The sequence below is a fragment of the Gracilinanus agilis genome, chromosome 3 (assembly GCF_016433145.1).
Source record: "Gracilinanus agilis isolate LMUSP501 chromosome 3, AgileGrace, whole genome shotgun sequence".
Classification (NCBI taxonomy): domain Eukaryota; kingdom Metazoa; phylum Chordata; class Mammalia; order Didelphimorphia; family Didelphidae; genus Gracilinanus; species Gracilinanus agilis.
The window spans coordinates 629,027,230-629,053,149 of record NC_058132.1 but is presented as its reverse complement, the minus strand read 5'-3'; the positions used below and the strand labels follow the sequence as shown (position 1 = coordinate 629,053,149).

General features: G+C 39.0%; 1 protein-coding gene across 4 annotated transcripts in view; it reads left to right on the top strand.

Annotated features, from left to right (window-relative positions):
• TFDP2 (transcription factor Dp-2) overlaps positions 1 to 25,920 on the top strand; it is a 169,325-nt gene that overhangs the window by 30,853 nt on the left and 112,552 nt on the right. For 3 of the 4 annotated variants that reach the window (XM_044670832.1, XM_044670833.1, XM_044670834.1), the window contains exons 2-3: positions 7,321 to 7,414; positions 17,869 to 17,935. In XM_044670832.1, coding sequence (XP_044526767.1) covers positions 7,400 to 7,414; positions 17,869 to 17,935 — 82 coding nt within the window. In that variant the 5' untranslated portion in view covers positions 7,321 to 7,399. The remainder of the gene's footprint in view (positions 1 to 7,320; positions 7,415 to 17,868; positions 17,936 to 25,920) is intronic. The other variant, XM_044670835.1, reaches the window with a different exon arrangement.

Genomic DNA, 25,920 nt, shown 5'->3' with positions numbered 1-25,920 from the left:
AGGCTATTAGCTTAACCTCTGGTTCATAAAACTTATTCCTAAATCACTAGACTACAGTTTTAAACATTTTTAAAATACCAACTTAAAAGACACATCCCAAAACACTAAAAATATTTTGTATAGTAAAGACCCTGGCTGCTTCTGATAATAAAGACAAGTTGTTTCCTTCTCACTAAGGCCAAAGGTAATTAAAGAGTCCCTTGTATTCTGAATGGGGTGGGGCAATCTTGTCCTGCAAGGGTTGCTGTATTGGAGGGACCAACTTTATTAACTTCTACTGGGGTCCTAGGTGTGTTCATTTTGGAAATATTAATATTGCTAATATATTTGAGAATAACACTGATTTCTTACTCTACACAGTATGGTCCCTCCTTTACCAATTTTCCATATAGTTTATATACATATTATTGGAATTGTTTTTTGAATATTTGGTAGAATTCACCTGTAAATCCTTCTGATTCTGGATTTTTTTTTCCTTTGGGAGTTCACTTATAGCTTGTTCCATTTCCAAGATAGAGTAATTTATTCTATTTTCTTTTTTCTTAATCAGGGCAACTTATATTTCTGTAAATATTCATCTATTTCATTTAAATTTTCAGTTTTATTGGCATGTAGTTGAGTGAAACAGCTTCTTTTTTAATGTTGTGTTTTTTTGTTTTTTTTTACCAATTACATGTAATAACATTTCCACACAAGTTTTCCAAAGTTATCAGATTGAATTTATTTCCTTCCCTCCCTTCCCTTCCCCCTCCTGGTACTGGCAGGTAATAAGATATGTGTTACACATGTATTATCATGCAAAACATATTTCCATATTGTTCATTTTTGTAAGTGAATAATTGTATAAAACCAAAACCTCCAAAATAAGCCCAAATAAATAATTGAAAGATTGTATGCTTTTATTTGCATTCTGACTCCAACAGTTCTTTCTCTGGAGGTGGATATTTTTTTTGTCATAAGTCCCTGAGAATTGTGCTGGATCATTGTATTGCCAGGTATTGCTAAGTTGGTCACAGTCAGTCATTCCACATTACTGCCATTCCTGTGTATAATGTTTTCCTGGTACTGCTTATTTCACTGAGTGGGACAGGGTTGCAAACAGTGACCCCCCACCACTGCAATAAGTTCACAAACATGGAGTTGAGAAGCCAAAGTATGACAGTAGTTTAATTTTTTGCGAAAGGGACATTCCTGGCTTTGAATGCTTGAGGAATGTCAAAGTATTGAGTTCAAAGATGCAGTTTATAGGGACTTCTAATCTTAGAAACTCCCCTTCCCCACTTTCTTTCCTTTGTTTTGGCCAGATGCCAGTCATAACAGGAATCTTCTTTGACATTTTTAAAAGACAAGTCAGTTAACTATTCCATTCCTCAAAGCCTTTGAAATTTGAAGTGGACAGGCCAAGGGTTTTGTTTTTAGAGAAAATGGGGGTGTTCTAAAAGGAAGGAAAACAATAACTTCTATCTCGGTTCTTGAAAATATTAGAGTGAATCACTTCTTCTGAGAAAGACAGATCTTATATTCCACTTGACTCTGTAGCAGTTCATGTAGGTCTTTCCAGTTCTTTTTGTGAAACTGCTTCTAACAGTTGCTTTTATTTCTTCTTTATTAGTTATAAATTCACCTTTTTCATTTTTACAGTGTTAATTTGTTTTTATTTTAATTTTTCTTAGTCAAACTAGCTAATGGCAACTATTTAAAAAAAAACAGCTATTTTTAAAATTAATTTGATAATTTTTTTTCTTTTTTTGTTAATTTCTCCTGTGATTTTCAGGATTTCTATTTAAATGTTTGGAGGGTTTTAATGAGATGTCTTTCTACATTAACAAAAAAAAAAACAAACCTCTTACCTTATCTTGCAGTCAATAGAGTATATTGGTTCAAAGGAAAAGAAGTGTGTGGGAAGGGCTAGGTAATGGGGATTGAGTGACTTGGCCAGAGTTAAACGAAGTGCTTTAAATATTTGTGTACATACAAACCCTTCCCATTAAAAAAAAAAATCTCTTTGGGATATAAACCTAGAAGGTATGTATTGTTTTATGGCCCTTTGGGCATAGGTCCATATTACTCCACAGAATGATTGAATCAATTTAGAACTCCCTCCACAATGCATTTGTGTCCCAGCTTTCCTATGTCCCCTCCACATTTTGTCATTTTCATTTTCTGTCATAATAGCCAATATGAAAGGTGTAGGATGGTACCTCAGAGTTGTTTTAATTTGTATTTCTCTAATATTGACTTAGAGCATTTTTTGCGTGATGATAGAAAGCTTTAATTACTTTGTTTGAGAACTTCCTGTTCCTTATCCTTTGACCACTAATCATTTGGGGAAAGACTTATATTTTTATATATTTAACTAATTTTTATGTATTTGAGAAATGAGACCTTTATTAGAGAGACTTTTAAAATTTTTTGCATCATTATGAATATTGTCCTATTTATTCCTATTTAGTTTCTGACCTCTCCCTCCTCCAATTTGCCCTCTTTTCTTTCAGCCCACCTCCCCTTCTATCTCCTTCTTTCTATTTTCCTGTAGGGTAAGGTAGCTTTCTATACCCAATTGATTGTGTATATTCTTCCCTCATTGATTCAGTTCTGGTGAGAATAAAGCTCACATGCTCTCCTCCCCACCTCTCCCATCTTCCCCTGCACTGAGAATACTCTTTCATGCTTCTTTTATGTCAGTAATTTACCCCATTCTGTTTTGAGAAGGGGGTGTTACCCCGAAACTGGGTGACCTGGATGGTTGAGCCGCCCCACAGTAGTTAGGGGCGAGGCTTCCCTATAAGAGGAGGTATGGGGGACCCCAATCCAATTCTGAATGAAGGCGGGGTTCATGCAAGCCTCCCAAGGCTTCACAGCGGGTGATCTGGCTCCAAGATGGGGGCAGCCAGTCCAAGCTGTCATTCCCCTCCCCCTCGTTGTCTCTCAGGCACTCTGGAACACTATCTGACTAATGAATGGCTTTTTTTTTTTTTTTTTAAATTTTAAACCCTTAACTTCTGTGTATTGACTTATAGGTGGAAGATTGGTATGGGTAGGCAATGGGGGTCAAGTGACTTGCCCAGGGTCACACAGCTGGGAAGTGTCTGAGGCCGGATTTGAACCTAGGACCTCCTGTCTCTAGGCCTGGCTCTCAATCCACTGAGCTACCCAGCTGCCCCCTAATGAATGGTTTTTATTAATCACAATTCAGGGATTGGGGGAAGGGGTGAAGGGCAGAGGGATTTGGGGTGCCCTCTTCTCTATTTCTATGGGGACCATCACTCGGGTGGGAACCTTTGGGGTTCCCACTCCTAAGCATCTCCCTCCCTTTCTCCTTCTGTTTCTGTTTCTATCCTTTCTATAATTGTAAGTTAGACTGGAAAGGGTCTCTCAGCAAGGTTGGGTAATGGGGGAAGGAGCCTAAGAGATCATTCCCAAAATGGAGTCCCAACTTAGGTGTCTCGACGGTTGAAGTCTTGCTGTGTGATGTAAGGGAGAAATAGGGGTTTTATGGGTTCAATATATTAAAAGGTGGTCGCCAGGAGAAATTTCCCCAATTAAGGAATAATCTCAAGTCAAAATTGACTTTTATGGTGTTTATTTACAGGGAAGGTAGGGAAATTGAGAGAGAGAAACTCTGGCCCGGACCAGGTAAGAATTTAGAGGCCCAGCAGAGAGGCGTAGAGGTTAATTAAACAAGGCTTCTAGCCACAAGGCCTTTTATAATTAGAGAGGCAAGAGAGGCCTCCCTGAGGGTAGAGCCTCCAGAAAAGCCAAAGGAAGAGTCAGCCTAACTTATCCAGGTGACAATTCAAAGGGAAGCAGTCAGAGGTCCCACCAGAGTCTCGGCAATCCGACACTCCTCCATCAACCAGAAGATGTCCTCACAGATGCTCTCTTCCACTGAGGACCTTCTCCTTTTAAAGGAGTCACTTATGTGTTACTTCCTGTTCCTCCCTCCTAATTTGCATGTCCAATCACAATAGACAATTCTCATAATACTGCCTAGGGGGCAGTCAGTTGACTCTAGCAGGCTGGGTTAGGGACCTCCCAGAATTGGAGGTGTTCTCACCTTTGGTGATTATATCTAAAGATGGGCAGTGTAGACTTAATTTAATTATCACAATGAGAAGTGATGAGATGCCTTTGACTAGGGAATCAGGGTTTCAGTGTCCAAAGAAAGATCCTCAGGAAGCCCTCAGGACTGGATTCTAGCTGAGATGTTCTCCTCCTCCCTCTCTCAGTCCTCCACCTGAAATCCCTTCTTCCTTCTTCCTCTGGAGAATTACCCAGCATCCTCTCTGGTCCCAACTGTCAGTAACTGTCACCAGCGGCTTTCTTCTGGCTCTTTTTTTGTCCCATCCCCCATCCTTACAAATACCACAATTTGTTCAGCCATTCCCCAGTCATGCTCTCATTTTCCAATTTTTTCCCACCACAAAGAGTGCAGCTATAAATGTTTTTGTACAAGTCTTTTCCCATGTTATCTCTTTGGGGTACAAACCCAGCAGTGGTCTGGCTGGATCAAAGGGCAGGCAGCCTTTTAAAGCCCTTTGGGCATAGTTCCAAATTGCCTTCCAGAATGGCTGGATTAATTCACAACTCCACCAGCAGTGCATTAGTGTGCCAATTTTGCCACATTCCTTCCAACATTTGTCACTTTCTTTTGTTGCCATATTGGTCAGTCTACAAGGTGTAAGGTGGTATCTCAGAGTTGTTTTAATTTGCATTTCTCTAATCAGGAGGGATTTCACTTTTTTCATGTGCTTATTGATAGTTTTACTCCTTTATATTCTTAAGAATTGAGGTGTATGGTCTCTTCCCCCCAACCCCCACTTGAGCTTCTAATATTTACCATATTAGAAATTAAAACATTATATTATCATAAACATAATTTTGACCTTGTAAGCCCTCTAACTGCTACACTAATCTAAAATCATGCTAAAAATCATGTTTTCTGAGTATAAACCACTACATATGGCTGTTATGGCCAAGATGTGTTCTCTGCAGGTAAAATGACCTACATATGAATCTTTGTATGTTTATTCTTATCCCTGAGGATGTGTGGTATATATTTATGGGAGAATAAACTTAAAGTTTATGGGAAAAATGTTTTGCTTATTACTATATTACTGAATTTCATTAAATAGTTTTTGTTTTGAACTAAAGTAGGGCACTGACTAGTAAAAGTAAATAAATAGGAAGGAGTAGGTCAACTATGGCTTGGGAATATTTGTTTTCCATAAAATACCTAGAAGTTGGTATAATTTACTGAGGGAGTATGACAGGTCAGGGAAACCTTAGATGCTACGTATTATCCCATTTGATTCTCACAGTTCTTCTGAGAGAAAGGATATCAAGTTGTTAATTTTGTTTTATAGATGAAGAAAGGTCAGAAAGGTTATTTCTTGAGTAGGGTTTAACAGCCCCTAGAATTCAAGTCCCCCGACTAAATCCAGGACTTCTATTGACTATATATCATACTACCTCATCTTTTGAGATAGTAAAAATGTATGATATTACTAGACAGTTTCATGTAGAAAAGGAAGTTGAAAGAATCCTTGTTCTAAATAAAATATAATGCTTAATCTTTCATAGAGTTTGGGGTGGAGTTTCACTTGTGTACTTGAGGAAAGAGGAGATTTGGAACACTGTTGGGAATGATGATAGCATGACTTTATTCCATCTAAATAAAAGTAGGTTTATACTACTTGTATACGTTTCTTATTTTCTTTTGAATGATTTCTTAATTTCTTATGAAATTAATTTGATTTTTGAACAGAGAAGGAGTTAAGGAACTAGGAAAGGAAGGTTATAGAATTCTATATATAGTAAGTTATTTAAATAGTCAAAAGGTCAGGAACAAGTATGAGAATAAGGGAAGTCAAAGGGGGAGAAGGATAGAGAATTGAAGGCAGTAATGAATTGCAATTCATTAGGGTTATTGTGAGAGAGGGAGATAGAAGGAAAATTGCTTGGTTTCACAAAACTATTTGTTATAACTTTCTTTTTGTGTCATTTTTAATGACTTAAAGGTGCTTTAACATATATTATTACTTTTTAATACAGCAATCTTGTTGATCGTAATGTAACTAGTAGCCTCATTTTATTGGTAAAATGACAACAGAATTCATAAAGAGTCCTAGACTTATACTATGAGTTTAGATCAGTTACAACCTCCCTGGACCTTTGTTTTCTTATTCTTGAAACATTTGAGTTGCATTAAATGATCCATCCAATTTTAAAATTCTATAGTAGGCCTAAATTGCCCAAGAATATTATGTTTAGAAAATTACCCTCCCCTCCAATTACATGCAAAAACAATTTTCAACATTTGTTTTCCAAAATTTTGAGTTTGAAATTGCCCCCCTCGCTCCTCCCTTAAATGGCAAGCAATTTAATCTAGGCTATCTCTACATGTTTAATCATGTAAAACATATTTCCATATTGGTCATATTGTGGAATAAGATTCGTATTAAAAAAAAAACACCAAGTGAAAAATATGATGCTTCGATATGCATTCAGCTTTCATCAGTTCTTTCTCTGGAGGTAGATAGCAGAAATTCTGTGTTTATTTTAAATTTACTTACTGCTCTCAGATTATTTTTTTAATTAGCTAGATATTATATTTGGTATTTTTATGACTTATGAATTACTTTGCTAATCATTTAATACTGAAGATCCAGAGTTTTAGTGTTAATATTCAAAACACTATTGGCTCCATTAATGATCCTGACTCAGGAATGCTGAATTCTGGTGTAGGTATGGTTCATATCTACTTTTGTGGCCATTGCAAATATGCAGTAGAGCTGTGAATAATACTTATTAGCTTCATTACATTTTTTTTTTGTGGTGATTCTTTGAATCTCAGAATGGGGAAGCCCAAAATTGGTGAATAGTTTATGATATCCTTAGATCTTTCATATGATCCACTATCTTAAGCATAAAAACATAACAAATAAAAAAGTGAATGATTTTTTTCCCTCTAAACCAATCTTAGACTTTAAGTACCAATTCTGATTCAGCATACCTTTTAAGTAATTTTAGTTTTTAGATAATGTCTAGTTTACATTGCATTGGTTTTATCAAATAGAGTCATATTAACATTGAATAAACATACACTGGGCCTTAAAAAGAGAGTATCTTCTGTACTATCATCCCTTTCATTATGATTTAGATGAACTTGGGTACATATAAGAAAAAGGGACAGGTCCAACTAGATTTGCCAAAACACTTTATTTTTCTTATGCTTCCTAGTTTCATTTGGACAGGGAAAAAATATTTCAAAAATATTCTCAAGATCTTATTTATCTGTGCTTCTTTTTTATTTAACAGGATGTTTCTTTTGAAGTATTTTTGAAGATGAAGAGTTTTTTTATGCTTTTAGAAAAACTAAAAAAGATTCCAGTCTGACATGACGACAGAAAATGTAAGTTTTAAAATAATTATTTGAGATTATACTGTCCCCTTTCCCCTGATGACCTACTTCTTGTAAATTGCTCTCAAATGGCTACCTTGCCCACGTGCAGATGACTAATGCCAGGTAGAAGGACCTTGTACTGGGCTTTAAGGGGTTCATTTTTTTTTGCTGGAGAATTCCTTCTGCATCATTTGAGCCCATCAGATTTTCATATTGCTTAAATTTCATTGGAAGACTTGTTTAAAACCTATTTTCCTGATTCTGTTTTCTCTTCATGAAGACTACTTCTGGACTGTATCAGAAGGGCACAGATTACCTTTCTTCCAAAAAACCAGTGCTCTTCTCTGCCATTCAGGAGACCTTCTGCTTCCCTTCTCTTCATCTCAGGATCCCTTGATAGGATTCGCTTCTTTCTTCCCTAAGCATGTGATAGTGAGATGGACCTTCTCTTGGCCCTGACATGTGCTATTGATGCTCTCCTCCCTCCCCTCTCCAGCAGGTTGTTCCCCTTGACACCCCCCTCCCCCCATACTCCTCTTCAGTCATTCCCTGTCTGCTGGCTCTCTCCTTCCTTTATTCAAATGTGCTATCGCCTCCCCTTAGTTTATCATCCTTTATTTCTCCCTCCTTTCTCACCCAAACTACTTGAAAAAGTCATCTGTACTTTGTACCTTCATCCTCATTACTTCACCTGGAATCCCAGGGCTCTCTCTGATGTTCCTAAAGAGGCTTTATTGGCTGAATCCCAGAGGTTTTTTCTCCCCCATCCTCTGCTGGACTGAACTGCTGCCTTCGGGGCTCTCGGTGGCCCTCTCTTCTCCTCTCAGATCCTCGTGGCACTCTTCTCTGCCTTGCCCTTCCTTCGTGCTCTCCTTGGCTAGCTTCTCCTCTGTGCTGGGCAGCGCAGTGTGCCTGCAGCCTCTGTCCTGGCCCTCTCTTGGCTTCTTTGGGTTCAGCGATCTGTCTCCCACAAAGCGACCGTCCCAGAGAGTCCCAGAGACACGGCAGACACATCAGGCACAGCCTGGGAATCCCATCAATTGCTGGTGGAAGCAGCCACGTCGGGATCTGGACAGAGTGTCTAGAAACCCCCGCGGTGCGATAGACACGCGCATCAGTGCCCCAGCTATTTCTGGCCAAAGCAGGGAGGATGGGAAAAAGCGAAATGCAGAAGAGGGTGCCTAACCTGCATCTTCCGGGGAAGAGGCATGTTGCAAGGTAGAAGGAAGGAGGACGTGCACACCAAGCATGGGGGTCAGCCAAGGCAAAGGTGCAGGGGTAGGACATGGGCTGGGGTGGGGCTACTTTTCATGGATGCCATAAAGATTGGTTTCGCCCTGTGAAGAAGGCCATAGAAATGGAACAGCAATAGAAACTATTTTAGTGGCAGTTGGAATCTCCTGGAAAATGGAATGAGTAAGGGACTGGCTTGCTCAGCCCTGGGCCTAAGGAAAATGGCTTTGGCAGCTGAATGTAAGAAGAAGCCGAGTGAGGAGAGCCGTGAAGCAAGGAGACCGAGCAGTGGCCATCACCACAATGGTTGTGGCCTTGTGTGGCATTTGGTGGAGTGAGGAGGCAAGGAGGCTGCCAATGTGTAAAGGGAGAGGCTTGAAGGAGGGCAGAGTTTTTGGGGACATCCAGGGCCTGGAGCTTAGAGGAACCCTTCAGGAGTCAGGAAAGAGCCTGAGCATCTTGAACCTCCCAGGCAGGAAGAAAAGGAGAAGGCGTTCTAGATAGACCTCTGCAGAACCTTAGGTAAGCAGGCCTGGAGAGCTGGGTGGAGGCTCATGGCCCTCCTCCTCACACACCTTCCCCTCCCCCCAGGGCTGGAACCCAAACTAGACTAAAATGGAATTAGGAGAGGTTTACCAGAATAAGGAGGAGAGCAATTCTACTGGAGGTGGGGACTTTGGCCTCCAGTTCCTTCACCTCCTTCAGTGGAACCCATCGGCAGCAAGTTAAGTGCAGGAGAAATAGGCAGCCACTCACAGAGGGAAAGCTTCCTGCTCAGGGGAGCTCCATCATCAGTGGAGAAGGGAAAGCGTTCCCGCCTGGGAGACTGCGAGAGATGTGCCCAGAACCCAGAGACAGGGTGCCCAGGAGGCCTTGCTCCCCGCATCAGGACATTGCTGCCCCACGACCAGGGGGATTGGTGTGCCAAAGGAGCATTTTGGATTCACTTCTGGTGATCGCCACATGCCGCCACTGAACCGGCTGGAGGGGTGACGGGAAGCAGGAGGCCACGAGGGGTGCAGGATTAGAGGAGAGAAGGGCTTTGAGAGATACTGCCTGGGGGGAGAGACAGTGAGCCATCCTGAATGGCTTGTTGTAGGGTATAAGCCTGAGGCCCCGGGAGGAGGATCCTGCCCGCCCCAGGGATAGGTAGCAAGGTAAATGTTCAAAAGAAATAGAAGGGGGCAGCTGGGTAGCTCAGTGGATTAAGAGCCAGGCCTAGAGACGGAGGTCCTGGGTTCAAATCTGGCCTCAGATACTTCCCAGCAGTGTGACCCTGGGCAAGTCACTTGACCCCCATTGCCTACCCTTACCACTCTTCTGCCTTGGAGCCAATACACAGTATTGACTCCAAGACAGAAGGTAAGGGTTTAAAAAAAATAATAATAAAAAAACATTAAAAAAAAAAGAAATAGAAAACGTTCTGTTTTCAACTTTCTGAGTTTAAGATGTCTACAGGATGTCCAGTTTGAGATGTCTGAAAAGCCCCTGAGGATGTGAGATTGAGGTAGGGAAGAGGTTTGAGATGTGGCAGAGAGAGGCCAAAAACATGGGTGCTAATGAGATCCCAAAGGAAAGAAGCAGAGGAAGAGGGGGCCCAGACCAGAAGTCCTCAAGGGGCACACCTCTCGTCAGAGGGGCTGATCTGGAAGAAGAGAGGATCAAGGAGGAGACAGTGATAGCAACGGGCTCAGGAGCTGTCTGGGAGAAAGGAGACATTTGATTTAGCCGCTAAGAGGTCCTCATGAACTTTGGAGAAAGCTGTTTTGGTGGAAGCAGGTGGAGAGCCAGATGGCAGGGGTTTACAGAGAGTGAGCTAAGCGAATGTGGAGGCCCTGGGACAGGTGGCCTTTGTGAGGATTTCTACTGGAAAGGGAAGTAGAGATATAGGGTGATAATTTGAGTGAAGGAAGATCAAGTCAGGATTTCTTCAGGATAGGGGTGGCATGGGAATGTTTGAGGGCAGTAGGGCATAAGCCCAGGAGAGGCACTGAAATTAAGTGACAAGAGTAGGGATGACAGAGGGAACCATCTTTTGGAAGAGATGGGATGGAATGGGATCACTTGAACAGGTAGATGGGTTAGCCTTGGGAAGAAGTCAGGCCATTTACCTTTACCTTCCATCTTAGACTCAATATCATGTGTTGAATCCAAGGCAGAAGAGCGGTAGGGACTAGGCAATAGGGGTTAAGTGACTTACCAAGGATCACACAGCTAGGAAGTGTCTGAAGCCAGACTTAAACCCAGGACCTCTCACCTCTGGGCCTGGATCTCCATCCACTGAGCCACCCAGCTGCCCCAAGTCAGATTACTTTATCATGTCAAATAGAATTGAAGGAGGAGAAATGGGTAGAAGGGACCTGAGTAATAGGACATGAGAAAGAGGGAAAAAGAGGGAGTTCACAGAGAATGTCCTCCAATTTTTTCTGTAAAAAAATGGAAGAACTGTTCTATGGAGAGTGGGAGAATGAGTTCATAAGGGAAGTAGAATAGGATTGCCTAGCTGCAGTGAGGGAGGGGCCGGTTGATATTATGGAACATAAATTTGTGTTGAATCCAGTCAAAATGGTCATGAGATTTTCTTCATCTTGTGTAGCAGCATGTGTGTAGGAGGGAAAGCAGTGAAAGGCAGGAAGGATCCAAAGCTGAGGTTTGGCAGGGCATCATCAAGAAAAGGACAGCAGAGAGTGGAATTGTTTACTAAGGAATCGAGACGTGGAGAAGAGGTGACCGAGGCTTCTGCAGGGGAGATGGCTGGGAGAGAACTGAGGGGGCTGGGGAATGGAAGTCATAGTATGGACGAAGAGTAACTGTTAGGGAAAGGAAGACAGAGGGACAATCAAGAAGCCAAAAGAGTTGGATAAGATTTCTGGTTTCTTGAACAGGGAGATAAATGGTATGTTTGTGGGTGATGGCAAGAGAAAAGCTATGATTCTTTCTGTGTGCTGCTGAAGTGGGGTGGAGAATTAGATATTGGGGAGTGAGTAGGTCAAGGAACTGAGTGGTTGGGGTACTTAAGAGAAAATAAGTATGTAGGACAAAATCTCCTAGTCTGAGAGCAGGAATTGGGGAGTATAGAAAAATGTGTAATTTGAGTATTGAACTCTTTGAGGAAGGAGGGAACTGACTTAGAGGGAGGGGAAATTTGTAGACAACAGCTACCAGGAATTTGATTTGATGGTAGCTATGAATAGCATGAACCTCAATGCAAGAGGTTAGTGAGTGATGGAGGAAGGAGAGGAGGACCTATTCTTTGCCCTAATCAAGACTTGCTGATTTTTTCAGGCCATCACCCATGTTGTAACTTCCCTTTGTTCCTTCTCCAAATTTCAGTCCAATTACTTATCCATTTCAACTACATACTTTCATATTTACATAGCAACCTTTGTGTGCTTGGTAGTACTAGTATAATAATTATTTCTATTTTACTGATGAAAAAGCTGAGACTCATAGAGCTTGAGTGATTTGCTTAAAGTCGCTTAGCCAATAAGAATCAGAGGTAGGATTTGAAGTTAGTTGTTAACTCTTATGTTTTTCATTGTGCTGCCACTGTTTACTTTATACCTTCCCTTAAATGTATATATACAGGTAAGTATAGATAATAAATGGCACACATATAATAAATATATGTGTATTGTAATTTTAGTTTAGAAATATGTTGTTATATAGGAATATATATGTACACACACATATATAGGAGCAATTTATATTATAATTTGACTGTAGGAAAGCAAGAAGGTAATTAATAGGTGTTAGGCACTTTACAAATATCTCATTGGATCCTCACAACCACCCAGGGAGAGAGGTGCTATTAATAACCTCATTTTTATAGTTGAGGAAACTGAGGTAGACAGAGGTTAAGTGCTTGCCCAGGATCACACAACTGGCAGGATTCTGAGGCCAGCTTTGAATTCAAGTCTTTCTGACAGCAGTCCCAGCACCCTACCCAACTGTACTACTATAGATTTTGGTAGTGGTTACACATTTAAATAGAACTTGCTTTGTAACTTTATTCCATGTTACAAAAAAAAGATGTATTTCATGATTAAAATATGACAGAAGAATAACCCATGTTATGGGTATGTTAGCTGATTGTCTTTATTTCTCTTAGAATATAATTTAGTGATTATTTAATAATGCAGGTACAAGCGTACACTTTCTTCAGATTTATATGTTCCTTAACTCTGCAGAAGCCAGGCAGTCAGTAGAGCAGATGTTTAGATATAACAGTTGCTACACAACTGTAAACTATTGGTTTTCAATCTGTGGTTTTAGCTGAGGTTTTACAGTTGATCATTTTGTATAAACAGAAGGTATAGGCTGTTGCTTTTCAGTTTAGAATATCATGATTTGCTACTTGTTCACTTGGTACTGGGTTTATGTTGAAGGCATGGTCTTTGTCTTCAGCTTTCTCCTTTTAATATTGGAGGAAGAGAGAGATGACATTTTCTCAGCTTTCTTGTGAGAGAGAACAGATAAATAGTAGGAGAGCTCAGACAGTTTCTGTGGAGCTCTCTTTGTAAGCACCTATTCAAACTGTCAGCATGGTTGAGCCTCTACATTTTTTGCTTAGAGTTCTAAGAAGCTGCTTTAGACCAAGTTGTCACAGTCCTAGCCTAACCAGAATTGATGTTCTTAAATTCTAGAAGCAGTCTTTATTAGGGGTAGGGGGTTATTTGAGTAAGGTGGAATGTTTGAGCCCACACATATGGCACTAATCAAAATCATGAATGGAAGACTTTTTTGCAGAATCTTGACTGTGTTCATAGAATTAAATGATGCAAGCTTAAATCTTGACAAAGAAAATAATTTAAAAGCAGTAGAGGAGTAAGTAGATAAAAGCCCAAACAAACTTTTAAAGCTTCCATTGCTGTGGTCTCAGATCTCTCATTGAACATCACTACTTCAGTTTCCTGGCAGTGCCACAAACTCAGAATGTTAAAAACCGAACTAATTTTAATCTGCCTTCCAAAATAGCCTTTCCTTCTCACTTCCCTGTTTTGTTGCTGATGCTACCGACAGGGTTCCAGTCCTCCAGACTTGTAACTTCAGAGAGTCCATATGGACTCTTCCCTTTCCTTTCCCTCTTGTTGTCAGGGTTATTTAGCAATTAATTTAGTATTAGCGTTGGACCTAGCAGGAAGGGCTGGAGGATTCCAAGATGGAATGAAAGAGCAGGAAGTGGGGCATGTGCTCTGAGAGAGACTCCGTTAGTGGTTGGGACATAACTGTTGCTAACCCTGGGAGATCTCAGAGTCAGGGAAAAACTGCATCCAGATTCCCTGGGATCCTGAGAGGTGAAGCTTTCAACAGTGGACAACAGACCTGCAGAGCTGCACCAAGTGGGGAAGTGGTTTGTGATCTGGTGGACAGCATCTCAAGCTCCCTCTCCCTGCCTGGGTACCTTGGATCACCTGGTGGAGTTGGCTCTTGGCATCCCGTGACCATCCTTGGACTCACCGTGAGACCCCAATTGAAAGCCATCCTCAGGCCTTTTAGCTGAGCTGACCAAACCTGGTTGGAACCAGGTTTGGAGAAGCCTCCCTGTGACTTCAGTACTTCTTCCTTTGGGCCCTGCCTGGCTTAGGTCAATAGAATAGTGTAGTCAAGTCCTTCCCCTGCCCTGTGGTTTGCCCTTAGGTTGTAAGTATAGAATCCCTTATTCCTATCCTTTTATTATTTCCCTCAATTAAACTGTTATATACTTTTACCTTCTGCCTGCTGGTTCCATGGCCTAGGTGGGCTGAGTGACTGTTGGGCCAACTGCCATTCCTGTGTCAGTTAACAGCTTGGCAGTGAACCCTGGTCTCCCTATCCTGGTTGGTCCTGTCTCTCCTTCAACCCAGTGTGAACCCAAAACCATTTAGATTACATTTTAATAATAATAATTAACATCCCTGGTGCCCCACCATAACACTTTACACATTGAATCAGTTGCCAAGTCTTGCCCTAAGGCCATCACCCATGAGCCCAGACCATCATGATGTGTTGCCTAAACTATTTTCATGGCTTCCTAACTGGTGTCTGTGTCTTTATTCTTTTCCTCTAGCTCATTGCCCAACTAGCTACAGAATAATTTTCCTAAAGCCCATGTCTGACAGTGCCATTCTCCTGTTTCCTGTGGAATAAAATACAGATTCCTCAGCCTGACAATGAATGGCTTTCAGGGTTCGACTCCACCTCCATTTCCAGCCTTATTTCTCATCACTCCCTAGCTTTCTTACGTGAACATAATCAGAAAGGCATTCCTTCTTCAACCCTTCCTATCCAGATCCTTGTCTTTCTTCAAGACTTGAGCTGTGGTGCCACCTCCTCCTTTAAGTCTGCCTTGATCTGTCCCACCTGAATGTGTCCCTCTTTCCTCAGTTTCTCTGAGAACATTTTGTTTGCATTGTTCCTTTGCCTCTATCATATCTTATCTGAAAATATGCCATATTCCCTTTAATATTAAGTAAGCTTCTGGAGGGCCAATCAAAGTTATTTTTCTCCTTTGTGTTTTCAGTGCCTAGGAAAGTGCCTTTCCCTTTTTTTGTTGTTAGAGAGAGAAGGGGAGAGATAGACCTGTGATTTCATTCATGTAGAAAATGCCCATTGAAGAAATGGTTTCACCAGTGCAAAGTCACCACCATCCTGCTTTCCTAGCCTTGATGATACCAGGGAGAAGAGCCCTGAATTATATAGCCAATCAGTATGTGTCTGATGTAGGACTCGATGCATATCTTCCTGGGCCAGGGAGCAGTTCTTTGTTTGCTAGGTCATGCTGCCTCTTACCTTGCATGTTGTGGGCACTTTATAAATGTCTATTAAATTTAGTTACATATAGTGAATAGAGAAAAATATCCTTTTATGGATTAGAAGGACAAGGAGCATCAATTGTGCCAAATAATACAAATATTTTTGTTATAATTTTTTCTAATTCAATAAAAAAGTTTCTTGGTAGTTTGATAGGTATGGCACTAAATAAGTATATTAATTTGGGTTAGGACTGTCATTTTTATTATATTAGCTCATCCCTACCCATGAACAATTAATGTTTTTCCAATTATTTAAATCTTGTTTTAGTTGTGTGGAAAGTGTTTTGTAGTTGTGTTCATATAGTTCCTGTGTTTGTCTTGGCAAATAGATTCCTAAATATTTTATATTGTGTAGAGTGATTTTAAATGGAATTTCTTTTTTCTAACTCTTGCTGTTGAGTTGTATTGAAAATATATAGAAATGCTGCTGATTTATGTGGGTTTATTTTGTATCCTGCAACTTTGCTAAAGTTGTTGATTATTTCCACTGTAGCTTTTTAGTTGATTCTCTAGGATTCTTTAAATAGATCATCATATCATCTGCAAAGAGTGATAGTTTAATCTTCTTATTGCCTACTTTAATCCCTTCAATTCCCTTTTCTTCTCTGATTGCTACTGCTAGTGTTTCTAGTACAGTGTTAAATAATAGAAATGATAATGGGCATCCTGGCTTCACTCCTGATTTTATTAGGAAGGCTTAATAATACAAATATTTTTAAAAAACAATTTTACTATAATTTTTCCTATCTGGGCAAATATACTTTAAATGCAAATGTTATAATTTTACTTTGAAATGAAAAATTTCACCTTACTATTAAAAATTAAAAAAAAATCCTTACCTTTGACTTATAACCAATTGGGCATTGGTTCTAAGACAGAAGAGTGGCAAGGACTCGGCAATGGGGTTAAGTGACTTGCCCAGGGTCACACAGCTAGGCAGTGTGAGGCTAGATTTGAACCCAGGACCTCCTGTCTCTGGGCCTGGCTCTCAATCTACTGAGCCACCTAGCTGTCCCCTTCACCTTACTATTTATAGTTTATGCAGATATACTTTGTCAGTTGACACAACTTGATTTTTCTTGGTCCTTCTGTGACAGAGCAACATAGAAGTTTATTTTGTAGATTTTCAAATCATGCTTTATAAGTAAGGAAAATTAAACCTAGAGAAGGGAAGTAATTTACACAAAACAGTATAACTAAATGTTGATAGTTTTCCTCTCAGGTGTTCTTTAAACTCTTTGTCTTCACAGCTCTCTTGTTCACTTTGACAATGTTCATTTTATTCTCCAAGTAGTTGGAGAAAGCTCTTTCAAAACAAAGATTTTAATTACTTACCTCTTTGTTCCAGGAATATGTGAACTCACAATTATAGACATAAACTTAATCTCATGCTTTGCATCAGACTAACATAATGCTTTCTACAATCTTACTCCAGCCATGGAATAAGGGACAGGGTTAGTCATAGAGTATGGAGTAGAATAGAGAAATAGCCTCCGGCTTTCCTTGCCATATCTTTATATGGGTTCTTCAAGCTTTGTTTGATTTATCATAAATTGCAAGAATATGACAATTGTATTTCAATGCACATTTTCAGAACACATTCCACATGTATGTGTGTGTATGAATACTTCTATTACCTGTTTTACATCAACTGCAATATGACTCCTTTCACTACTATAGAAGAGTTAACTGGAAAATCCTTAGTGTCAAATCTAATGTAAATATGCCCAATTAATAGTAATAAACTTTAATGGAATTGTAGAGCTTTTGTAAAGCTATCACCATTAGTTGTTATAAATATAGAAATTTCTTCTTTTAATAAATTATGATCATTTTTGTTGACTGTTCTCTCCAAATTCAGCTCTCTGATAACAGGATGTGTCCTTTGGATATCCCTTTAATGATAAGAAGATTCCCCAAAGGTGACTATGGATAGAGGAGATATCTTGTCCTTCAGCATTGTAATGTTTATCTGCTCCATTTAGCTTGTGGTATCATAACATTCAGAGCATCCAAACAGAATTTTTTCCCCATAATATAGAAAGAAAAGCAAAAAAAAAAAAATCAGTTGGATACATGATGGCAGTGTTTCAGTGCCTGTAGGCAGCTTTCTGTCTCCTAGATTTGACTAGATTCTCACAGAAGGAACCATCAGTCATTTCTTGTGATTGATAACAGAATTCATAAATTTACCTTCATTTTTTCCTATAATCTGTACATATATACATAAATGGAAACCATTGTGTTTCATGGTTGTGAATGGTCACCTATGCCCATAGCTGATATCATTTGCCTTTTTTAATCTCCTTTTTAACAATGTGGGTATTAATTGTTTGTAGTGGTGTGTGATTATCTGATGGAAGATATAAAATACTTAGGTATTGTAAATTATCCTTTTTTTTAAACAGAATTTTCTTTTAAAAATACTTTATTTAGGTTGTTCTGACTTCTACAAATGGAGAACTCAAAGGATTTATAGATCAGAACCTGAGTCCAACAAAAGGTAAGGCTAGACAAAGCAAAATGTTCTGGTTTTTATGAAAAGAGCTAGGCCATATCAATTTAATTTATAAGATATATCATTAATTTGAATGCCTTTAAACATAATTATATATTATAGCAAATATATGTGTCTATCCATAGGAAATAACCTACATTATTGTATTGACAGAATTAGATATTACCAGTTTCTTAGAACTTCTTGACCTACTCCATTCATTCCTAACAAATTTGTTCTCAAACATGAATAATGTACCCTACCCAGGGAAGTTAGAATTAATTTCCCATCACTTCTCCTTGACAAAGTAAGTTCGTGAATTCTCCCTTGATTAACTCACTGGCATCATTGAAGCATAGATTTAGAGGAAGGGGAAGGAAATGAGGAAAAGTATTTATATAGTGCCTTACACTTTACAAATGTTATTTCATTTGATCCTCATTACAGTCCTGGGAAGTGGGTGCTATTATTATCTCCATTAATACAGAGGTTATGTGATTTGCCTCTGGACACATAGCAAGTAAGTGTCTGAAGTCAGATTTAACTTATCTTCCTCCCTCTGGGCCTAGCCCTTTATCCACTGCACCACCAACTAGATCTAATTTAGATTTAGAGCTCAAGTAGACTTTCGAGGTCTTCTAGTCCTCTCTTATTTTTGAGATGAGGAATCAGAGGCCTAGAGAGATACAGTGACTTGCCCCAAGATCATTTAGGAATAAATTACAGGGAGAATTTGAACCCAGGTCCTTTAACTCCAAGTCATGTGTGTTCTTTCTTCTTGCCTATGCTTCCTTGTACAGGCTCTTACTATTGGAATGACTCAGAGGAATAGGGAAATTGGACACTTTTGGAGATTCTCTATACTGCTTTGGCCTTTTATTATTAAGTATACAATTTTTAGCAGGCCAGCTATAGTAGTCTGATGCCTGAAGACTTATTCATCCTCATAAGTCTGTTAATATGAATTATTCAATATTTGCCTTGATGAAAATGTTGAAGATGTCTTAATTTCCTTAAAATTCTATTTCAAATTTATTATGCCTTCAATGAATTCATATGTTCCTGTTAAAAACACTATTTCTATTTTGGGATTTAGATTGACCTTTTTTTTTTTCCAGTGATAATCAAAGCTAACATCTCCTCCCCAAAATTATTTATTTATTTTGAGTAGGATTTTATTTTTAGAAATATTTTCCATGGTTACATGATTCATGTTCTCTCCCTTCCCTCTAACCTTCCCCCTTCTGGAGTTGACAAGCAATTCCACTGGGTTATACATGTATTATCACTCAATACCTATTTTCATATCATCCATTTTTGTAATAGAGTAATCTTTTGAAACCAAAATCCGAAATCATATACCCATGTAAACAAGTGATAAATTACATATTTTCTTCTGGATTTCTACAGTTCTTTCTCTGGATGTAAATAACATTTTTTTTTCTCAAATACCCTGTGATTGTCCCGGATCATTGCGTTGTTGCTAATACAGAAGTCCATTACATTCTATTTTACCACAGTGTATCCGTCTCTGTGTACAATGTTCTTCTGGCTCTGCTCCTTTCACTCTGCATCAGTTCCTGGAGGTCCTTTTAGTTTATATAGAAATCAAGTGATTCACCATTCCTTACAGCACAATAGTATTCCATCACCGTCATAGACCACAATTTGTTCAGCCATTCCCCAATTGAGGGACACTTTCTTATTTTCCAATTTTTTGCCACCACAAAAAGAGCCACTATAAATATTTTTGTACAAATGTATCCTTTCTCATTTTTTATAATGTCTTTGGGATATAAACCCAGCAGTGGTGTGGCTGGTTCAAAGGACAGACATAAAGTCCTTTGGGCATGATTCAAAATTGCCTTCCAGAATGGTTGGATCAGTTCACAAACCCACCAGCAGGTCTCAATTTTGTGTCTCGATTTTGCCACATCCTCTCCAACATTTATTATTTTCCTTTACTGTCATATTGATTGAACTTTTATATAGATGCATTATGCCTAAGGGAAACCCACTTTCTTTTTTAACCCTAACCTTCTATCTTAGCATCAACTCTACAGAAGGAGTAGTAAGGGCTAGGCAATGAGGGTTAAGTGACTTGCCCTAGGTCACGCAACTATGAAGTATCTGAGGCCAGATTTGAACCCAGGACCTTTCATCTTCTGGCATGACTTTCTATCCACTGAACCATATAGTTGCCTCAAAACTCACTTTATAAAAGTCATAAATTAAGGAATTTATTCTTTCAATGACCTTTTTGCCCCATTGAAGATAAAGATGCTGATGATAGGTTTGCTTATTCAGCAACAGACCTCGCCTCTTATTCAAGCTTCTCTCATACTCCCAACTGCTTATTCAACATGTCTCCACCAGAATGTCCCTAATCTTATCAAATTCAGGATGTCTGAAATGGAACTTAACAATTTTTTTTTCAGAAGTGATCTCTGGCCTTCCCCTACCTCCATCACCTAGTCAGAGAGAATCTTTGTAGCCATTTTCATTTCTGCCTCCTCAGCTTCTATCCAAGGCATCACTACAGATTTTGTCTCTTTGTAGTCTCTCATTCTTTCCATTCTGTTAGCCCTGTCTCTCCCCTGGTGTAGGTGCTTATCATACCTAGGATCATTGCAGTCTGGTTTCCTACTCCTGTCAGATTAGTCTTCCTAAAAATATTGCTGTGCTCTCTGCTGGTATTGAGGCTGTGCTTTGAGATATTTACAGAGTGCTTTATAGTCCTCATCCTCTCATTTGATCTTTACTAGATCCCTGTAAGGTAAGTACCACAAATGCTAGCTTCATTTTTCAGCTGAGGAGAATGGAAATCAGAGAAGTTAAGGTTCTGAGCTTTCTTTCTCCTAGAAGAGGGTGACTTCTGATGTCGTCCTGTATTATGTGACTCTTTACCTGTTACCCCTTCATCAAGGGGGCTGAAGAGGCTTCTCATCATTTTGGAGTCAGGGCTGAACCCTAAAGGGCATGGAATCAAACAATTGGAGAGCGGGACAATAAGGGGCAGGCTCCAGTTTGGGGCCTTTCCTCTAACTACCACGTCTCCTTTTCTCCCTGGGAGTCTATTCTGTGCCACCCCCCCAAACCTCCCAACTTCTTTTGTCTGCACTTAGAGCCTAACCACCACCTGAGTGCTCATGGCAGCTGCTGCACAGGTGCAGCTGGGAAAATGATTCCTTCCCACGGGGACCCCCCACGGCAGTCTCCCTGTCCCCCAGATCATGTGGTGATGGCAGCAGATGGGCCTCAGAGGGAGGGCTTTGAGCTGTGGGGCAGAGATTGGCAAGAAAGCTCCTCCTCATTTTGAGTGGGACAGTCTTACCAGAGGAGCAGGCATGGATAGATTGTGATCTGCTTCTCACATCTCATTATGTTCTCTTTTTTTTTTTGGAAAACTTTATTTTAAATACCAAATAAAGTGAGCATTCTCATATACCATGTAGATCAAAACAGGAGGATCGTACATGGAACGTGACTCTCTTAATTATAGTTTGCCTTTCCTTGTAAGTATATAATAAATTCAACATGAAAATTTCAAAGCTGCCCTGTTTGCCTGTTTCCTTCTGACCTTCTTTTTGGTTTTTATCTTGGAATTGAAAAATACTTCAATGATATTCCTCTTTTTTTCTGTGCAACTTTATTACTGTCTCCCTTTTCTTTTCTCCTGCCCTAGTTAAAAAAAAAAAAAAAAGAAAAAAGAAAAGCAAAACCTTTGTAACAGATCTGTATAGTCAACCAAAACTAGGTCCTTCCTCAAAGATACTGACAACCTTACCTCTGCATCTTGACTCCATTCCATCTCTGGAAGTCAGTAGTGTGCTTCATTGCCAGTCCTCTGGAATCCTACTTGGTTATTGCACTGACATCTTATGTTGTTCAAATTGTTTTTTCTTTATAGGGTGGATGTTATTGAAGCAACTGGGTGGCACAGTAGGTAATAGCATTGGACTCGGAGTCTGGAAGGCCTGAGTTCAAATCCACCTCAAACTACTTTGAGACCCTGGACAAATCACTTAATTGACTTCTGTTTATTTCAATTTCCTCAATTGTAAGATTGGGGATAATACTAGCGTTTACCTCTCAGAGATGTTGTGAAGATCAGATGAGAAATGATTAGTAAAGTGGTTAGTCCTTATGCTTGGCATGCTACCTACTATTATTATTTTGCTGTTGTTATTATTATTATTATTATTATTATTATTATTATTATTATTAAATTGTTCTATTGGCTCCATTTACTTCATTGCATTAGTTTGTACAGTTCTTTCCAGGTTTTGCTGAAGTGTCCCATTTATTTTTTTCCTAGTCACAAAAGATTTTACATTAAATTCATTACTGTAATTTGTTTAGCTATTTCCCAGTTGAAAGGTACTTTCCAGTCCTGGGTTACATAAAAAATAAGTATCCATATTTATTTACTTATCAGTCCTTTTTTTCCCCTTTGATATCTTTGGAATGTGAGTATAGTAGTGATATAGCTAGAACATAGTTTAGTGATTTTGAGCATAGTTCTAAATTGCATTTCAGAATTAGACCAGTTCTCACCTCAATTAATAATGAACCAGTGGATTTGTTTTATTCCCTCTCTTAACAGTTGTTATTTTTGTCTTTTGTCATTGTTACCAATCTAATTGGTATGAGATGGAACTTTAGAGTTGCTTTAATTTGGATTTCTCTAATTATTAATTATTTGTAACATTATGGTTGTTGATAGTTTGGATTTCTTTATTTAAGAACTTCCTGTTCATATCTTCCATATATTAGGAAAAGAATTTTGTTCTTGTAAATTTGAATTCAATCAGTCAATAAGCATTTTTTAAACATTTACTACATGCCAGGCATTGTTCTGTGTGCCAAAGATACAAATCAGACCTTATTGTCAAAAGAATTCTTTATGTGTCTTGGAAATGATATCTTCATCAGAGAAATTTGCTACTAGTATTTTTCCTCCATGTAATTGTGTCCCTTCTAATTTTAACTGCACTGAATTTGTGTAAAAAATTTTTATTTGTGTAAGCAAAGTTGTCCATTTTATTTTCTTAAATCCTCAATATTCCTTGGTCAAGAACTCATAGCTGTGAAACATCATTTTCCTAACTTGCTCCTCTAATTTGTTTTGTAACCTTTTGTAGTTGTCACGTACCCATTTAGTAAATATCTTGGTATATGGTGTAAGGCAGTGATGGACAAACTACAGCCCGCGGGCCAGATGCTATTTGGCTGGGTGACATTATTCCTAATCTGACGAATATGAGTAGGATACAATATAATGAAACTTCGAAAGAGTTGCCTTAGAAACAGACTGACAGATGAGCATTTCCTTTCCTTTGGCCCCCTCTTTAAAAAGTTTGCCCATCACTGGTGTAAGGTACTGATCTGTTCCTAGTTTCTGTTAGATGTTTTCAGTGTTCCCAGCAGTTTAATAGTTTGTTGTATCATTCCTCATTGCCTCTTTCCTTCCCATTCCCTTAGGGTGTTTTGAACTTCTTTGTTTCTTATAAGGGCACCACATCTTTTGAGTCACTTAGATCCGCAACTTCTCACTCTTGCCCCACATTTTGAATCAGTTTCTCAAATCTTACTGTTTCTGCCTCCACAGAATATTTGCTTTCTGGGTTGATTCCTACAATTGCCACCCTAGTTCTGGTCCTTCTCCTATTTTTTTTTCTTGAAGTTTTGAAAAGCTTCCTCTTTGGTCCCCCATTGCAAGTCTTTGCTTTCACCAATCCATTCTCCATATAATTGCCGAGGTGACTTTCCTAAAGGGCAGGTCTGGCCGTGTTGTTTCTTCACCACTAAAAATTGCAGTGGCTTTCTATTGGCTCCAAGGTAAAATGCTATTTTATCTTTTCCCCCCTTTTTTAATTGCAGAGGTGCAGATCTCGACCGGTCCTGATCTGTTACCCTTTGAGTCATTCTCACCTTTCCAAAACAGAAACAAGGGAGAGTCTTCTACGGGAAGATCTGATGGATATTTGCTACAGTCGTTAGGTTCTTGGGGGTTATACTGTGGTAGCAGGAGGAATTTTCTCAGCGAGACCTTTGCAGCTGCTGCAGGTACTTGAACATGATTAGCTTATAACTGCCACGGAAGGCCAACAATGGGTTCACAAGTGGGAGAGGTTGGGAACTGGCGCTGAAGAGGGACGTGGTGGAATATGGGAATGTTGGGAGCCAAGTGGAAGTGTGGTTGTATTGGAGACAAGTCCTATTCATGGGAAAGGTGAGAGTGGCTGGTTTCTGTACCCTCTGATAAGGCATTCATACGCTCTTCAGCGTCAAACCATGGAATCTCACCAACTTCCATACTGGTTTCTAGTATAGAACCCAGCCAGTCCCTAATGTAGAACCCAGCCTCACTGCTCTGGCTCTTACTGCACAAACACTATACTTTAACCACACTGATATATTTATTGTGCCCCCAATGGGATTTAATTTCTCCTACGACTTGGAGCATCTTCTGTCTCTCTGTTTATCTGGAGTCTGTTCTTTTGGTGCCAAATGGGATTCTGATTCCTTGAGGGTGCCTTTTCCATCTAACCCTAGCTCATTAGGTCATATCTCCCTTCTGTGAACTCTAGTAGCTTTTATTGCCTGTACTATTATTTGGTAATTAAGATAGCCTGTCTTATATTGTTAAGATTTAAATTAATATTGAACACTCTAAGAATTATATTTTATAAAGTTTATTAATAATCACTTTAAGTAGAAGGAATAAAAAGGAAGTAGAATTAAAAAAAAACTAATTATCTAACAAAATTAAGACCATGTGAGCAAAACTCTCTTGGCTCTCACCTCACACCACCTCCACCAAACCTGATCACAGGAAGAGAGTGAGAGGCAGGGTTACACAAAATTTATATCCTCCCCATGTCAGCACGTAACATAAGAAGGAAAGTGGGGTGCTGGGTATTGAAGTTTTAGATTCTGATTACACAATTGTTATTTAAAAAAAAAAAAAAATATATATATATATATATATATATATATATATATATATATATATATATANTTAGATTCTGATTACACAATTGTTATTTAAAAAAAAAATATATATATATATATATATATATATACACACACACACACACCCTGTTTTCCCTACTGGATTGTAAGCATCTTGAGGTTGATGTTGTATATTCAAATTCCATCATCTACCATAGCACACTACTACAGTTAGCCGGCGGTTAGTAATTGTTCATAGTAGTAAAAGTTGACTGTACATCATATTGGACAAAATAGAAGACGTTAATGTTAAAGAAGCTAGTAAATAAATTCTTTAAAAAAACACTCTACTCGGTTAATAATCATGAAGTTCCAGCTGTGTACCAAGCACTGTGCTTGCATTGGGACTTCTAAAGAGGGCAAAAGACAATCCTTAAGGAACTTTTTAATGGGGAAACAACAAACAAAAATGAAGGATGGACCTAGGCCTGCCCCATTGGTGAGGAGACACAAACTTGGAATTGTATGGGTAGTGCAAGACCTAGATAAAATGTAAAAATCCTAGTCAGAAGCCCTGCAAACTGATTTAAGAGCCTCTGAAGAGACTGTAACAGCAATTTTATTTCCAGGTTTTTCTTTTGTAGGAAATACATTCCTGTCTCATACCCAATTTGTTGTACATTGAGTACATTTTTATTCCCAGCTTTGGAGATGCCATAGAACAGGCATTCTTAACTTGAGGTCTGCAGTCCCCAGAGTGGGGACATGGGTAAATTTCAGGGAAAAATGTAAAACAGATGGGAAAAAAATACATCTTTATTTCTATTAATCTTTAACTGAAATAAGGCATTTTCTTCAAGTATTAATGTTATTCTGAGAAGATATCTTTAGCCTTTATCCGACTGCCCAAGAGATCCATGACACAAAAAATGTTAACCACTATGCTAGTGTCTGAAATATCAAAATCTAATCTTTAAAGATATATCAGGCCAAAAGATGTGAGCAGAGAGAGCATATCTCCCCTCTCAGAAGAG